The 18,251-nt window shown below is 38.6% G+C and overlaps 1 protein-coding gene across 4 annotated transcripts in view; it reads left to right on the top strand.

The window, feature by feature from the left end:
• PRKN (parkin RBR E3 ubiquitin protein ligase) overlaps positions 1–18,251 on the top strand; it is a 1,379,176-nt gene that overhangs the window by 265,095 nt on the left and 1,095,830 nt on the right. For all 4 annotated transcript variants that reach the window (XM_055391408.2, XM_019029889.4, XM_055391406.2 and 1 more), the window contains exon 2: positions 16,594–16,757. In XM_055391408.2, the coding sequence (XP_055247383.1) occupies positions 16,594–16,757 (164 nt within the window). The remainder of the gene's footprint in view (positions 1–16,593; positions 16,758–18,251) is intronic.

Below are 18,251 nucleotides of genomic sequence, written 5' to 3'. Positions count from 1 at the left end.
AATTGATGGGCATTTGGGTGGTTTCCACCTTTTGGCTATTAATAATAATGCTGATAGGGACATTCATGTGCAAGTTTTTATTTGGACATATTTTTCATTTCTATCAAGTATATGCCCTAGGAGTAGAATTGCAGGATCATGTGATAACTCTAGGTTTGAGCATTTGAGGGACTGCTGGACTGTTTTCCAAAGTGGCGGCAGCATTTTACATTCCCACCTGCAGTGTGTGAGATTCCACCTTCTCCCTATCTATTGAGATTTTAAGAGAAGATTTTAACAAATATTTCCAACTAGAGCTTCTGAAAGTAATGTTGGTGATTACTAGAAAGTTCCAAATCATTTTTGAAAATGCGGCTACTTTTTATTTAGTAGCTGCTAACATTTACTGAGTGCTTACTGTATACTATGCATTAATCTAAGAATTTTACATGTAGTCAGACATTTCATACTTATAACAACTCTGTAAGATACATGTGAACAGTATTTGACTTTTGAAGGTATTAAAGCAAGAAAGTTGAGAAGCAGACATTTAAACTGAGGTAGTCTGGCTTGAGAGCCTCTGTATTTGCCACTGGCTTAAATCTCTGCTGCGAAGTTAAAAATACGCTTGTAAATGTAATTTTAATTTTGTATTTAAAGATTAAGGATAAAATTGTATTGTGAATTTTGATCTATGGGCCAAAGACTTCCTTTTACTGACCATCTAACTGACAATTTCATTAAATATTAATTAATAATTTTTGCTAAGTTAATATAAGATATAAGGTGGTAATTTCTTGTACTAATATTAGTACCATCATGTTTTTGGATTTTAAATATTATTTATAACTTTTGTTTTCAGTTCAGGGGAGTGCCATTATCTACCTAATAAGTGCTTACTATGCACAGTCTTCCAAGCAGATTGCATGTAGTATCTCTACAGTAATATGATGCTGCCTTTGGACTGTATCTGCTTCAATATTTTTAATGCATAAATCAGTAATTTCTGTTGGCTCACAATAAAAACATTTATTTCTGGCCAGGCGCGGTGGCTCATGCCTGTAATCCCAGCAATTTGGGAGGCCAAGGAGGGTGGATCACCTGGGGTCAGGAGTTGAAGACCTGCCTGGCCAACAAGGCGAATCCCGTCTCTACTAAAAAAACAAAAATTAGCCAGGTGTGGTGGTGCATGCCTGTAGTCCCAGCTACTCGGGAGGCTGGGGCAGGAGAATCCCTTGAGCCTGGGAGGCAGAGGTTGCATGCAGTGAGCCGATGTCATGCAACTATACTCCAGCCTTAGCGACAGAGTGAGACTCTGTCTTAAAAACAAAACAAAAACATTTATTTCTTCCTCTTCTTTTATTTTACTCAATATGTCATTTAATTTTATTCATTTTCTTTATCCTAAAATTAGTGAAATAAATTTATCCTATTGTTGCATGGAAAATTTATGGATATTTTAAAAAAAGAGATAGAGTTACAAGCTGCCACTGGAAAAAAAAAAAAAGGCAACAAAAAGCTGGGACTAATTAATTTTACTCACAGAGCCAGCAAGCTGTCCCACCTCTGGGAGGAAAAGACACATATTGGAAATATTTGACAGTGGAATATATTTATATAGTACTATCTTTTCCTTAAAATAATGCTCCTGTCTGAGGAAATAGTTTTCTTAGATATTCTTACAAACCTCTATTAATTTAAAAAAAAATTTTTTTTTTTTTTGAGATGGAGTCTCGCTCTTATCACCCAGACTGGAGTGCAGTGGCACGATCTTGGCTTACTGCAACCTCTGCTTCCTGGGTTCAAGTGATTCTCCTGTCTCAGACTCCTGAGTAGCTGGGATTACAGGCACGTGCCACCACGCCCAGGTAATTTTTTTTTTTTTTTTTTTTTTTTTTTTTGAGATAGAGTCTCACTCTATCACCCAGGCTGGAGTGCAGTGGAGCGATCTTGGCTCACTGCAACCTCCACCTCCCAGGTTCAAGCAATTCTCCCTGTCTCAGCCTCCTAAGTAGCTGGGGATTACAGGTGTGTGCCACCATGCCCAGCTAATTTTTGTAATTTTAGTAGAGACTGGGTTTCACCGTGTTGGCCAGGCTGGTCTCAAACTCCTGACCTCGTGATCCACCCACCTCAGCCTCTCAAAGAGCTTGGATTACAGGCACGAGCCACTGCACCCAGCCTAATTTTTGTGTTTTTATTAGAGACAGGGTTTTGTCATGTTGGCCAGACTGGTCTGTAATTCCTCACCTCAAGTGATCTGCCCACCTCGGCCTCCCAAAGTTATGGGATTACGGATGTGAGCCACCACACCCGGCCACAAACCTCTTTTTGATTGAAGCAACTGAGAAATATAAAATTGTTTGAAAATTGTCTATATAAAAATGAGCAAAGCAGTATTTATAAAAAATACTTCATCATTATTAATAAGACAGACAAATACAACACACTCATTACAGTGTGAGCCCCAGAGTTTGTGTCTGCATCACTGAATGGCTATTTGGTTTCAACGCCTGACTCTTAAGTTTGGGGTTTTGTGTAGTTTTTATTTCTTTGTTTGTATTAATCAGCCTCATTGTGATTTTAGCTTCTATTTCTAAAGTTAGTAATCTTGAAATTATTTTGCTCGTATGTATTATAAAACACCTTGAGAAACCATATACTTCCTTGCACATTTTTAAGTTGATATAAAAATTTTATTATAGGTTTAAGTAGTTGCAGTATGGTCAGATTATAAATATTAAGGTTAAATCATAAAGCAATTGCATCATTTTAAAAATGTTTTCAGGGGGATATTAAAACTGATGATTTACACTTCACTATCATCTTGCTAATAATACATGTAAAAGATGATTTTTAATAGTCTGAAATTTGGTATTGTTTCTTTTTTACAAACTTTTTCATTTCTATTCTACTCTCCTGCATAACTTTATCCCAATGTAATATAGTTAATCTTCATTATTCACGGGTTCCATATTTGCAAATTCACCAACATGGTAAAATTATTCCTTGCCCTAAAATCAGTACTGGAAGCTTTTAAGGTCATTCACAGAAATGGCAGAATTGTGAAGATTTGAGTTGCTCAATAAGCATGTTCTCAGTTGAGGTTGAGTGTTCTGCTTTCTTGTTTCAACTTTCATACTGCAAACAAATGCCCTTTTTGAGGTCTATGTAGTGTCATGTTTTTCATATTTTGGTGCTTTTTATTGGTGATTTCATTGTTTGAAATGGCCCCAAGCATAGTACTGAAGTGCTGGCTAGTGTTCCTGAGTTTAAGTAGGTGGTGATGTCCCTTGTGGGGAAATACACATTATAGAAACTTAGTTAAGGCATGAGTTATAGTGATATTGGCTGTGAGTGCAATGTTAATGAATCAATAAAATGTAATAAACAAGCTGTCTTTAAACAGAAACACACATAAAACAAGGTTATGTATTGACTGGTGGATGAAAATGTTGTAACCAGAGGCTCAAAGGAACATAACCCTGTATTTTTCCCCTAGGAACAATGCTTTAGTATTCAGCAGTTTACTGTTTGTGGTGACTTTACAGACTACAACTATAGCCTATAGAAAATAACAAGAATCAACTATTTTTTGTTTTAAATATCTTTACACATCATCCCAAAATAGATCTTTGCAACAAAAACATGTATAAGAATTAAAGTTTATGATATATTTTTAAATTCCCTTGTACCATAAGCCTTAGTATTAATTTCTAGTGAATTGTGATGTGTCATGCTATTTTTAGTACACAAATCACTTAAAAATATAAATATATATTTGGGTGAATGGTTTCTTGGTATTTTTGACAAATAATTACTAAGCATAAAAATATTAGAAATAAATCCCTTAATTAGATGAATGGGCTTATTTTTATGCATGGTAACCTGTCTGTGGATGAATCTTACTTATTGCTGTAATGAAATGGATTCAGCATCATTTTGTTCTTCCTTTTCATTGTTATGGGTGTAAGCCCATGTTCTAACTAATAAGTTTATTGGAATAGAAGAGATTTTATTATAGCAACTTCATTCTTTTAATGTCTTCAAAATTGTAACAAAAATTTATTAGTAATATTTGTCATAATTACTCCAGTGATCTGCCAATTTATAACCCAATTGAATCCATCTTTAATTTTGTTGAAAATAAAGAATTTGAAGCTAATTACTTGGAAAAAATTATATAGAGACATTCACCTATTCAATTTCTAGGAAATGTATCAAATATATTTTATAAAGTTTTTTTTAACTCAATTTTTCTTGCCATTCTATCATTTAGAGGTATTTTGTTCAATCTGACAAATTTTGAAACATTGGGAAAAATTGAAATATGCTTCAGTTTAATACACTTTTGTCAATACAATATTTATAATAAAATTATTTTATTTAACATTTTTTAAATCAAAGCCTTGGAGCTGCATATTCCATTTGTGGAAAGTGACCGCCTTTTGACATGATGTAAAACCAATCTTTATCAAATCAGACAGCCAATAAGAGTTAATTTTTCAGAAAAAAATGGGCCCCCATAGCCATCTTATATCTGTCAAGCACCACATAGTAACATTTCAGTCAATGAGGGACCACATATATGATGGTGGTCCCTTAAGATTATAGTACCATATTTTTACTGTACCTTTGCTATGCTTAGAGACACAAACACTACTGTATTATAATTGCCTACAGTATTCAGTGCAGTAGCATGCTGTACACGTTGCCTTGGGGCAATAGACTATATTATATAGCCTAGGTGTGTAATAGGCTGTATAATCTAGGTTTACATAAATACACTCCATGATGTTTGCACAATGATGAAATTGCCTAAGGATGCATTTCTCAAAATTCATAACTATACTACAGAGGAGTAGGTGGATGGATGGGTGGATGGCTGGCTATGTGGATGTGTGGATGAATGGGCAGATGGACAGATGGATGGTTAGGTAAGAGATGGAACTTTGCTAGCAGTTTGTCTCCTGGGTGATATAAGGTACCGTCATCTTCAGTATTATAGACAACAATCTTTGCTCTGATCTTCTGAGAACTTCCCTGAGGAGGAATTACTTCTTTGGCAATACCAAGGGGTAGAAGAGCTGTGAGAGTTAAATGAACATCACCATCTCTCTTGTCCCTCTTTACTGTGTATCTGTGTTCATACCAGCCTAACTCAACCCACGTGCTGAAAACACAGTCCGAAATGGCTAAAAAATACATCATCGTTCCTAATGCCAACCTTTACCTTACTCTGAAAGAAAGAAAGCTCTACTGTGAGTTAACAGGGGTTGGGTTAAAAGAGGCTCCCCGTTCCCAGTTGTTCAAGGCATGCTCCTTTAACACCCTGTGGTGGTGCACCAGAGCCACCGTGGGGGAGACTGAGTCTATTCCTTTGTTTTGTGAAGTGGGAGAATGTTGATTTCGAAGGGAAGCTGGGACAAAGTGATCCATCATGAAACAGCCATAAATGTGTTTCCAGACATATCTGTTTGAAGGAACGGTGTGTGAGGAATAGGAGAACTTTCCATTGGCATGTCCCATATACCCTCAGGGTAACATACAGTGCAGTGTGAAAGCCACTGACACAGAGGAGGGAGTTTAGGACCCAAGATTCTTTTTCCTGCTTCTTTCCTTGTGAAGTTTGGGCAAGCCACTTTTATTCTTTGTGCATCTGTTTCTTTATTTTAAAAATAGGAATAGTAAATGGTTTCCCAATTATCTTTCAGTGCTATTGTGAAGATTAACTGAGATAATGTCTGTAAAAGCACTTTGAAAATTGAGAGCTCTGTTTAAACAGAAGATATCACTATCAGTATACTAACGACACTTTAGACCAATTACAATTTACTATAAAGTGTAGTGGAATAGAACTCCATTGGGAACACTTTTCTTATTTAAAGAAAATAAATGGTACATTTTTAAAACCAAACATTAATATGGCACAATTGACGTGATAATTACAATAATTTTTACACCATATATTGGACGTGAAGTTAAGAGTCAATAATTGCTGAAACTTAAAATGTGCCTAGGCACTCTTCTAAATACCTTTTTTATATTGATTTATTAAATTCTCACAACAACTTTAGGAGGTAGATACTATGATTATTATTTTTGATGAGGTACAAAGTATACTGAGAACGTATACCTTTTAAGACACAAACCCTCTCTAGTTATCATCCAGTCTTTCTTCTCCTTTCTTTGTCATCTCCTTCCCCAAAGAGTTTTGCCCTTATTATTATGTCCACTTTCTCATCTTTTTTTTTGGAAACAGAGTCTCACTCTTGTCGCCCAGGCTGGAGTGCCATGGCGCGATCTCAGTTCACTGCAACCTCCACCTCCTGGGTTCATGTGATTCTCCTGTCTCAGCCTCCTGAGTAGCTGGGATTACAGGCGTGTGCCACCACACCCAGCTAATTTTGATATTTTTAGTAGAGATGGGGTTTCACCATGTTGGCCAGGCTGGTCTCGAACTCCTGACCTCAGGTGATCTGCCCACTTCAGCCTCCCAAACTTCTGGGATTACAGGTGTGAGCCACCGTGTCTGGCCAGATACTATGATTATTGCCTATTTTGTTGGTAATAAATTGAGAGAGAGAAACTGTGTGACATGCTTACATAGTTGGTTAGGATGGGACAGAGCTAGTCTGTGAACCCACACAGAGGGTTCTAACATCCATGGTCTTAGCCACAGTATACACATCTTATTATATAGATTTTCAGTTGCCTTTTTCCTACCTCTCATTCTCCATCTCCCTTAATGTGATTTCTACTAAATAATTTTAAAAGTGGAAGAATTAATCAAAGAATAAAAAAAGAGTGTGTTGGGGAGAGAGAGAAGGAAAAAAAGAGAGAGGAGGGAATTCTACTGGAGATACAGCCTCGTCAAAGAACCAAAGCTGTTTCCTTGAGGCTATGCGCGATGTCTTCAGCAGTTGCTATGTTCTAAGACCAGGGTCTCTTACTCCCTGAGGAGGGTAGGAAGTCCTCATTCTGTTTCCAGCCGGGGAACCTGGAAGTGGCAGGAGACCTTGACATTCCCAGTCTGGCCCAATGCAGTACTGGGCACCTCTCCCACCTCAAGGAGGGAAGGAGTAGGAAGGCTTGGGCTATGATTCTTGAGCCTTGCGATCCACCTTTTCAAGTGGTGGCAGCATAGTCTTAAGTTTCTCTCTTTTTGTTTTTCAAAATAGTTTTGCCTTTGAATCTATTTTTTGTGATATTAATAATATTGTCACCCCTGCCTTCTTATGATTACATTTTGCCTGGCGTATTTCTTTTTATTCATTTATTTTGAAACCATTTGTGTCTTTATATCTAAAATGCAGCCCTGTAGACACAGTATAGCTGGACCCACTTCCTTCTGTCCACGTAGTCCCTGCCTTTTAATTGGAGTGTTTACTTCATTAAAATTTAATGTAATTATTGATGTGGTGAGTTCTGGTCACCAGTTTATTGTATTTTTCTATCTGCCTCTCTATTTTTCTTCCATTCTTCATTATCTCCTGCCCTTTTTGGAAGGATTATTTCAATATTTTTTGGAATTCCATTATGATTTTTGTTTGCTTTTTGGGTCAATATTTTTATTCATTTTGATTTTTACTGTAAGAAATATAATGTCTATCCTTAACTTCTTAGTCTCTTCATTGTTAATATTGCTCCACTTCATAAAATAAATAAAAGACCCATATTTACCCCGCACCTATTATGCTATAATTGGCATACATATTATATCTATATGTTCTAAACTCCCCATGGAATAGAATTTTTGCTTTACCCAGTCATCTGCATTAAATAAATTGTGTTAAATAAAGCAAAAAAATTCCTACCTAGTTATCTTCTGTATTTAGCATTTATGATGCTTTTACTGTTTCTTGTGGATTTGAATCTCTGTCTTGTACCATTTCACTTCAGTCTGAAGAGTTTATTTGATATTTCTTATGATATGAGTCTGCTTGTGATAAATTATCTTAATTTTATTTCATCTTAAAATATCTTTATTTTATTCTCATTTTTAAAAGATATTTTCACTGGATATAAACTTCTGCATTGACAAGCATTTTTTGCTTTTTGTTTTCTTCCTGAACTGTAATATTGTGCCGTCACTTCTGGCCTCCATTGTTTATGACCAGAAGTTAACCCTTAATTACGTCATTTTAACGCTGTATGTGACAGACAAACTTTTCTTGTTGTTTTCAAAGCTTGTTCCTTGTCTTTGGCTTTCCATAGTTTGACTATGGTATGATTTGCCTTGACACAAGCACGTTCATGTTTATCCTGCTTGACGTTTGTTGAACATCTTGAATATGTAAATTTATTTATTTCATCACATATTAAAATTTGAGGGCATTATTTTTTGAAAAATTTTTCTGCCCCATTCTTTCATTTTTTCTTTGTGACTCCAACAACATATATATTAGATCATTTGATATTATCTAATATGTCCCTAACATCTATTCATTTAAAAACAATTCTTTATTCTTCACTAATGCTTTCCTCTTTAATCTCCATTTGGGTATTAAATTTATTTAACAGATTTTCATTCCAGGCAATTGTAGTTGTAGTTCTAGAATTTCTATTCGATTGTCTCTCTCTCTTTTTTTTTTTTTTTTAAATAGAGCTAAGGTCTCACTGTATTGCTCAGGTTGATCTCAGACTCCTGGGCTCAAGTGATCTGCCCGTGTGGGCCTCCCAAAAAATTGCTAGGAGTGAGCCACCATGCCCGGCCTGATTCCTGTTTATAATTTCTATTTCTCTGATTATCTGTCATATCTTTCCACTCATTGCAATTTTTTTTTTTTTTTTACTCCATTAAGGACAGTAATACTACTAGCTTCTTTAAAATTTTGTTTCCTAGTTTCAAAATTAGAGTCATTTCAGGGTTTTGTCTCACTTGATTTTCTTTTCTCCGAGAATGGTATACTTTCATGGTTCTTTGAAATGTTAGATACTTTTAAAATTATATCGCAGACATTATAAACGTAATTACTGGAGACACTGAATTCTGTAATTTTTTCTCCAGTGACCCTTGGTTCTTTGTTTGTTTGTTTTGGAAGACATTTATTTTGGTTGATCTTGAAAAGAAAATCTGTTCTTTGTGTGCAAGTCTGATCTCCATCTAGATCTTTTTTTTTTATATATAAACATTTATTTTACAACAGTTTTAGTTTTACAGAAAAAGGTGCAAAAATAGTACAGGGAGTTCCCATGTACCCCACACCCAGTTTCTCTATTTTAAACTTCTTACATTGTTATACTACATTTGTTATCATTAATGAACGAATGCTGATACATTCTTATTAACTAAAATTCAAACTGTATTTGGATATTCTTAGTTTTACCGAATGTCTCTTTTCTTTTCCAGGATTCCATCCAGGCTACCACATTGCATTTACTCATCTCCTTAGGCTCTTAGACTCTAACAGTTTCTAAAGACTGTTCTTGTTTTGGATGACCTTGAAAGTTTTGCGCAGTGCTGGCTAGGTGTTTTTTACAACGTCCCTCAATTGCGTTTTGTCCGATGTTTTCGTGAAGATTAGACTGGGCTTATGTGTTTTTGAGAGAAAGCCCACAGAGATAAATTGCCCATTGCATCACATTGTGTCAAGGGTAAACATGATCAAGATGACTTACCACCGTTGATGTTGACCTTGATCACCTGGCTGCGGTAGCGCCTGTCAGGTTTCTCCACTGTGAGGTTGTTTTTGTTCCCCTTTCCATGCTGTATTCTTCAGGAGGAAGACAATCACAGGGGTGTTACAATCACAGGGGCGATTACATTCACAGGGGCGTTTACATTCACAGGGGGATTACAATCACAGGGGCGTTGACATTCACGGGGCGTTCATGTTCACAGGGGTGTTACACTCAAAGGGGCATTTACAGTCATAGGGGCGTTTACATTCACAGGGGATTTACAGTCACGGGGGCATTATACTTCACCTCCTTGAGCACATCCTTCCTTTAGCTGAGCAACTTTGAGTCTGATAATGCACCTTCATCATTCAGGGGTTAGCCAGAGACGTGGGTAGACAGAAATTTGGGTTTCTCTTTCTGACTCATTTTCTTATGTGTCTCCTCAGAGGCAGGTGTCCCAGTCTTGGTGTTTTGCTTCTTCAGCCAGAAAAACTGTGGCTTTGCAACCAAAGTGCCTGCTGGCCCACATGCCATGTGCACGGACTGCACCTGGCTTCAAGCCTAAAGCTGTGAGAATGGGCACTCCCTTTACGTAACTGTACTTCTCCTGATGTGGACCCCCTAACTAGAAATCTTCATTTTTTTTGTTCACTCTTCTATGGCTTTTCAAGAATCTGCTTCTTTAGTAAAGTCCCAATTTTATAGTAGTTTTTTTGCAGGAGGGTTGATCCGATAGCATTAAATAATTCATTATAAAAGGCAAAAATCTTGGCCCTATGTGTAAGTGGGGAGATGAAATGAGGCTTCCTGTCACAAAGACCTTCAAAGACAGAAATAAAGAATTATGAAACAAGCTATTAGAGGATGGTATCATACAGCGTATACTCAAGTGCTAAATGACTATGCAGGTAATAGTTATAAAAATAAAAATAAATAATAAAATATAAAACATAAAAATAGCAATTAAAAAAATAAAAAACGAGCTATAAAAATGCTTGTAGCTAGTAATAATGCAGATCCTTATAACAACCCAATGAAGATGAAATTGCACATGCAAGGTCACTTAACATTGAGCTATGAGTCCAAAGATGCAGTTCTAGAGATTTGTGTTCCACCACAAATTATTGGGTAGGGAAATAGATTACTGTAGATGAGATTAGGTTAGAAATGAAGGACTACCGTTAACAAAATTTATTGATGGATCAAAGAGGGTAGGAATAAAGCAAAGCACTAAGACAGGTGTAGGAAGAGAATGTTTATTTTATTTATCTACTGGACATCCGTGTAGATATCAAATGCTAGTAGATGCAATTATCTGAAGTTCCAGTGAGGGCCAGGCGTGGTGGCTCATGCCTGTAATACCAGCACTTAGGGAGGCTGAGGTGAATTGATCACCTGAGGTCAGGAGTTCGAGACCAGCCTGGCCAACATGAGGAAACCCCTTCTCTACTAAAAATACAAAAATTGCTGGGTGTGGTGGTGGGCATCTGTAATCGCAGGTACTCGGGAGGCTGAGGCAGGAGAATTGCTTGAACCTGCGAGGCGGAGGTTGCAGTGAGCTGAGATCGTGCCACTGCACTCCATAGTGGGAAACAGAGTGAGACGAGAGAGAGAGAGAGAGAGAGAAAGAAAGAAAGGGAGGGAGGGAGGGAGGGAAGGAGGGAGGGAGGGAGGAAGAGAAAGAAAGAGAAAGAGAAATAAAGGTCCAGGGAGATGGCAAGTCTGGAAATAAGGATTTGGGAGTTGATGACATATCCATTGCATTACAGCCACGGGATTAGAGGAGGTCACCTGGGAGAATACACAGATTCAGACTCCTGGGATACTCCAAAATCTGCAGGGCCAATAAAGGGAGAGAATCCAGAAGAGGAAGCTACAAAAGTATGTCCTCTTTTGTAGGGGAAACCAGAAGGGTGCACTGGCGGGTGCCAAGAGAAGAAAGGATGATGAGAACAGAAGCCAACTATATTGAATGTCCCTGGAAGGTCAACCTGATAAGAACTGAAATGTGATGACAGGATTGAAGTGTAGAGCTCATTGCTTTACCAAGAGCAGTCTTCAAGTGTTGGCTCACAGAAGAGTATAAAATAAAGAGATGGAGACCAGGATGATAAGAAATTCTCAATAAAAATTTATATGTAGAAAAATGGGGTAGTAATCGCAGGAGGGTGTGAGGACAGGTTGGTTGGTTTGTTAAAGTTAGGGAATACTAGATTTAGTGATAGTTCTCAAAGGTGCAGAAGAAACTTCCCAGGCAAGGGACGTTTGGAAACGTGGAGTTACTTTTGTGTTGCCGCAATTAACCGGGGAGTGCCTCTGATACTTACTGGGCTGCAGGTGGAGGTGAACATCCCACGGAGCTTAGGAAACCCTCTCATGAGGAAGAATTGCCTGCCTTCAGTGCACTGAGTCCATTTTTGTGCTCATGTTAATGGCCTATCTTGGGCTGTGATTTTCTTTGGGTCTCTAAGCAAAACTGTCTAAGGCATCACATGATGTTATTTGCCATCTAAAAGGACTTCACCGAACCTTTGACAGTTCTGGATATGACTTTGATTAGTCCACCTTATGTCACCTGTATTCTGCAGAATCAATCACTGGAACAAGGGGAATGCCAGGCACAGATTGGCTTGCATCATCCCTGAACCAATCATTTGACCAATGACAAGGAGGATGGGGCTGTGCTGATGAATGACATCGCTGTTCTCAGTGCAGGAGGTGGAATGGCTGCTTGAGGAGCAGCCAGAATCATTTAAGAATCATTAATTATTGATATTGACTACTATATTTATAAAGTTTATACCCTGGTCAGACTTGGTAAATAAAATTGTCTTAAAAGAAATATAAGGGCCCATCCACCAATAACCCTTTCCCCTCTTCCCACCCATTCACTTCCTTACTCTCTGGGACTTCTGAACCCTGGTTAGGGATATCATAAAAAAGGAATCTGGATATATCTCATTATGTTTTTTGTTATCAGTGCATTATGATGTTGATTGATAATACACATGATTGATAATGTTTACTGATATGTTGTTTGTTTCTGATACTATAATATACGTCATCAAAACAATTATTAAAACAATGCATTTCCAAGCTTTTAATATGTAATTAAACCTTAGAAAGTAGAGGTGAGCCATATTCTCTATCATATCTCTTGGTCTCTGGAAGTTTTCTGTCCACCAAGAGGAGCAGAATCCAGAAAAATTGGCTACTTTGTTTAGTATTTACCCACATCCTATCTAATCTCCCTTAGTTACCATGCAAGCAAAGGACACTGCTTTCATTAGCTCTACCTCCTCTAGGTGCCTAGAATAGGGAACTATTTTTGGAGCACACACTTGCCCAGCACTAGGAGGATAGGCCCTGTACTAGTCTCTTTCTGAGATTTTCTAATACATCCATAATCTCAGTAAATCTTGTGTAACAGACATTGGTGTTGCATCCCTTATACCCATTTATTAGATCAGGAAGCTAACAGTCAAGGTGGCCAGGTAACTTGTCATAAAATTAGCAAGCGTTACAACCAGCATTCAAATTTCTCTTTATATAGCTCTAAAGACGTTCTGCTTTCTATGACTTTAAAGAGGTAGTAGGTGGGGAGAACTGGGTACTTCCCTCCACTCCTGTTTTGGAAATCATGGCTGGAGTTCAGGGGCTGGTACAGATGGGACACGACATGTTTCCCACATATGTCAGAAAAAGGTTGAGACCCACTGCAAATCACATTACTGCCATTCAGCACTAGCCATTTTTCACATAATGGCACTTGATTATGAACTCAGTGAGTTTCTTAAGATGTTTTTTCTTATTCATGAGAATGTTTTAGTTGGTCAAATATTATGTATTTGGTTTATCTTTCCATTTTAAATTTATATTGTATATTAGATTTACTGTTAAAAATATTCATATCCGTAGTATTTATGATTTATCTAAATACTGTAACTTTAAATCTGTAACTTTTCTATTATAGAAAAAACTTGTATATACTTAGGATTTCAGTAGTTGGACAGAGGTATCTTTAATAGTTTTTGCAGTTTCCCTTTACAAAAAAACTCTCATCCTTGCAGTAGGAGTTCCATGATTTGAACCCCTGGAGCAAAATCATAAACTTAGGATCTCCTGGAATTTTTATCTGGTTTTATAGCAGCTTTGGCACAAATTCCAGCCACTTCTTCCCACATTCCTTCCTATGGTGTTTTACTTTAAATCTATTCTCACTAGTAGAAAATGAAATTTAGAACTGGGATCATATCTTTTGTCCCTATAGCCCCTAACTTGTCATGTGTCTTTTCTGATGAATTGGTTGTCTTATGGTCTCTGATCTGAGGATGCTGTGAAGATACCTCAGGGCTTCCAATACATTTTTATTTCTTCCCCTCTATTTTCAAAGGTGTCAAATGAAATTGACTTAAAAGTGTATCAAAAGCACCCTTTCTTCCGTAATTAGTATTTTTCATGAATTTTCTTTATTTGGAGCACTTTGTCACTGGTCGTCCTTCCTTTTTCTAAACACTTTCCGTGCTGGTCAGAGATGTCAGGCTTTTGTTCTTGTGGTGCCATCTGGACCACCTGCCCTCACTTGAGTGTCATGTCTGTTTTGGGGCCCATGTTGTTCATGGTTATTGTTCACAGTCCTTTGCTCTTAGCTCCTCACTGGAGCTTTTATTTGTTTGTACTGCACACCCATATAGGGAATATCTGATTTATGTCATAAAGCCTTTTTATTGTTATCTTTTTAATCATGAGGGATTGAAATGTGGACTTTTTTTTTTTTTTTTTAGACAAGGTCTCTGTCACCCAGGGTGACTGAGTGCAATGGCACAACCATAGCTCACTGAAACCTCTAATTCCTGGGCTTACACAATCATCCCACCTCAGCCTCCGGAGTAGCTGGGACTGCAAGTGCACGCCACCACGCCCTGCTGATTGTTTAAAAAAATTTTTTGTAGAGATGGGGTCTCACTTTGTTGCCCAGGCTGGTCTTGAACTTCTGGGCTCAAGTGATCCTTGCCCCTTGGCCTCCCAAAGTGTTAGGATTACAGGCTTGAGCCACTGTGCCTGGCCTGGACTTTTCTTCTGAGATGGTTTCAGGAAGCCTATTTTAGTAGAAATGGAATGAGCTTTAGAGTTAGATTGAAATAAATTTGAAACCCAGTTCTATTAGGAAGTAATTAATGTCCTTAGAAAAGTGGGTACCATTCCCTGGGCCTTCGTTTATTATTCTATAAAATAAGGATAATAATAGGGACCTGACCAGATCACTGGGAGGCTTAGAAAAACCATATGAGAGCACAATGTCTGGCACATAGTAAGTGCCTGATTATTATTGGCATTGTAATGATTATTATAATTATGATGAGGTGGGTCATCTCACATTGGTACTGAGAAATAATTAGCTATAGTACTACATTTAAAAGAAACACAGCAGTAAATAAACAATAGCACTTGCCCTTGAGGAGTTTGTTATCTTTTAAAGAAGGCAAAATGTATATCAAAAACAGCTAAATGTCCATTATTTTTAAAGGTTACAAGACGATAGTTTTAAATACTATAAATATTATTTAATGAACCGAATAATATGGTCTGTGGTGTATTTATGTTTTCAAGATAAGGGAACTGAGACCTAAAGAGGGAGGTTAATAGATTGACCCCTAGCATCCTAAGCCAATTAAAGGAGTCTGTGGGGATTTTTCATAGGTCTTCCTAATGCTTCAGGATGTTCTTTTAACCCGTGTGCTATCCTGCTTCCATGAGGAATGTGGTGAATATTAAAAGACATACATAGTAAATGCCACTGGTGCCCTGAATAAGGAAGATCAGGCTTTTGCAGTAGCTGATAGCCAGAAGCTTCTTGGAGGAGGTCACATTTGAAGTGGGCCATGGAGGTAGGCAGGATTTCAATAGGAAGAGGAGAAGGAGGGAGGTCATGAATAAAAGCAAGAAGTTGTGTGCAGCAGTTTTCTGTGATTTTTTTTTTTTTCTGGGAGCATTTAGTTTAAAAGAGCACACATGGAGATTAATGAAGAAAATGCTGGAATGTAGGTTTGTGCTAGATGAAAGGGATCTTGGAGTCTTTCCTCACCAGCCGACAGTGTGAGACTTAAAGGATTTGAGTGGTGTGACATAGCTCTGTATTAATAAGGCTCATTTTGCAGAACTATGTAGGGCCTTTTGGAGGTGATGGCGTGGATCAAGACTCCAGTTGGGGGCTATTATGAGACTCTAGAAAAGATGTGATGAGAGCGTGACTTCAAGCAGTGAGAGAAAGAATGGAAAGGGCAGTGAGAGACGCCGAAGAGGTGGGACAGCAGGTGCAGTGAGAAGACGGCATGCAGACAGACAGACTAGAGGATGCAGCCTGGGTCTCACGGGGAACAGTGGCTTCAATAAGACAAATGGTGTCACTAGCGTCTCCGCCCCCTCCCTGCCAAAAAGAGGGCAAATAATTGTCTTCATAGACCCAGTGGAGCATTTTGGCCAGGACCACCCAAGTCTAGGGCTCTGAGCCATAGCCCCGAGTGGGTCTTCACTCTGGTCTATAGAGCAGCTTAGATTTTTTCCATTGCTATACCTTGAGTGCTAACACATCGCCTCCTATTTTTATTAAGAGGGTCACTGTGGAGGGAGTGTGTGTACATGCTGTCAGAGCTGAGTCTTTTCAATAAACTCATGGGACTCTTTCAATTCCAATCAAGCAAGTGTCCTGCTCAAGTCTCTCTGTTTCCCAGGATGGATGTCAAAGGGAGAATGCAATTTTGGTTTGCAGGTCACTGACGAATATATGAAAGGGAAATCTCGTGGGTAACTAACTCTGTTTTTCCCAAATATTGCTCTATAGCATTAAGTTTTTTGTTGTAAGTGAAAGAAAATATATACCATTCACTGAAGGGCTGCGAGGGGTAAATCGGTTGAGAAATGTTGCTATCGCCATTTAAGGGCTTCGAGTCATGCTCACTTTCTCTTCTCCCTTCCAATTTCCTTGGTCAGTGTTTGTCAGGTTCAACTCCAGCCATGGTTTCCCAGTGGAGGTCGATTCTGACACCAGCATCTTCCAGATCAAGGAGGTGGTTGCTAAGCGACAGGGGGTTCCGGCTGACCAGTTGCGTGTGATTTTCGCAGGGAAGGAGCTGAGGAATGACTGGACTGTGCAGGTGAGTCTCCCTTGGCGGCCGTTCCTGGGATGCCGCCAGCTCCATTGCTCATGCCGCCTGCGCTGCCAATCTGACATTCATGCCTGAGATCTAATAGAATAAATAGTGCCTGGGGATTCCTTGAACTTTACTCCACACTGCTTCATTAATTCTGACCTTCTTAATTATGCATTAAAACAGCAAGCAGGAAAGATTGGAAGAACAACTGCGAGTGAGAAAGAGAGAAAGAACACACGAGCTAGGCTTAGTGAATAAATGTTTACTGACTACAGGAGCAGCAAGGCACAATTTCTGTGTCTGTTCAATTTCTACCTTACTTATTCCATTTGAATCTTAATGAAGAAGGATTCGAATAAATTGTTCCCAATCAGGCTGCTCAGTCCCTGCACTGTGAGGAATTTGTGACCCAATTGTGACCCCTGGAGGATAGTGAGGGCTGCTGCTATGCTGCGCTAGAGGAGGTGTGGGCTCCGGGGCCCATTGGCAACTAGCTTTGGGCACTCCTTGGCCAGGACCAGAATCGCACAGTTCTGCAGCTGATGGGGAAGGAAACCTGGAGCACAACAACAGTATACCTTTGCATGAATTTCTCCAAGGTTCAGTAACATTGTCCCTGGAAATAGGCCCCTGCAACGTAATAAGAGTGAACGATGCTCTCTTCTCTCCTGGCCCCAGCAGAGCTTCTGGCAGCCCACTGCTCCTAGCCCCATGAAAGCCCTACACACATGTCATTTGGATTGGTGATTTTTGTAGGAATTAGGGGGACTGGTGAGGTGACTGATAATACCACCATCACCTAGAACTAGAGACCCGTCCTTTGTTGGGGAAACTCGCAAATACAACTCAACATTTGTTGACGTTATTCTTTGTGAATGCAAGAAAGACGAAACGCTTTCTGGGAATGGTCCCTGTGACTGTGAAGGACCCTGCAGATGTATGTTCCCCTTTTCTTAACCAGCATCAATTAATTGCACTCAGGTTTACAGCTGTGTGGGTATCACTGCTCCGCGCGGGGGGGCTCCTGGGTCAGAGTACACAAAGTCCGTCCTTGTATCTGCATCCTTTCCCTGTCTCTTGTGGGTGACGATATTTATGGCTTTGTAAAATGCTCTCAGAATTTGGGTATACAAAGAAGCTATAGAAATGCAAATTGTACCTGTCATTCTGCATTGCATCTCCTGCTGATGGCGTTGAGGCACATACTCGTTGTGCACAAACTGCTGGCCTCTGCTTTCAGGCAATTTGGTTTTATAAGGGAAGTGCATGTGCTAAAAAGTGTTTTGATTTTTTTTTTCTATTTCAGTCAACTAAAAAGATTTTCACTGTATCTGCCAACCTCTAAATCCAAGGATGTTTCCTTCACAAATAAATAATTTTAAAACAGCTCCTTGAATCAAAACATTTTATATTGCCAAAACCTTCAGGTTCTAAACTGCCATTTGTGCTGATTCATAAAACAATTAGCAATTTCATATGTAGTTAGACTAATTGCTT

The sequence above is a fragment of the Gorilla gorilla genome, chromosome 5 (assembly GCF_029281585.2).
Source record: "Gorilla gorilla gorilla isolate KB3781 chromosome 5, NHGRI_mGorGor1-v2.1_pri, whole genome shotgun sequence".
Taxonomy (NCBI): Eukaryota; Metazoa; Chordata; class Mammalia; order Primates; family Hominidae; genus Gorilla; species Gorilla gorilla.
The sequence above is the reverse complement of the archived record's forward strand: the minus strand, read 5'-3'. Positions and strand labels throughout refer to the sequence as shown.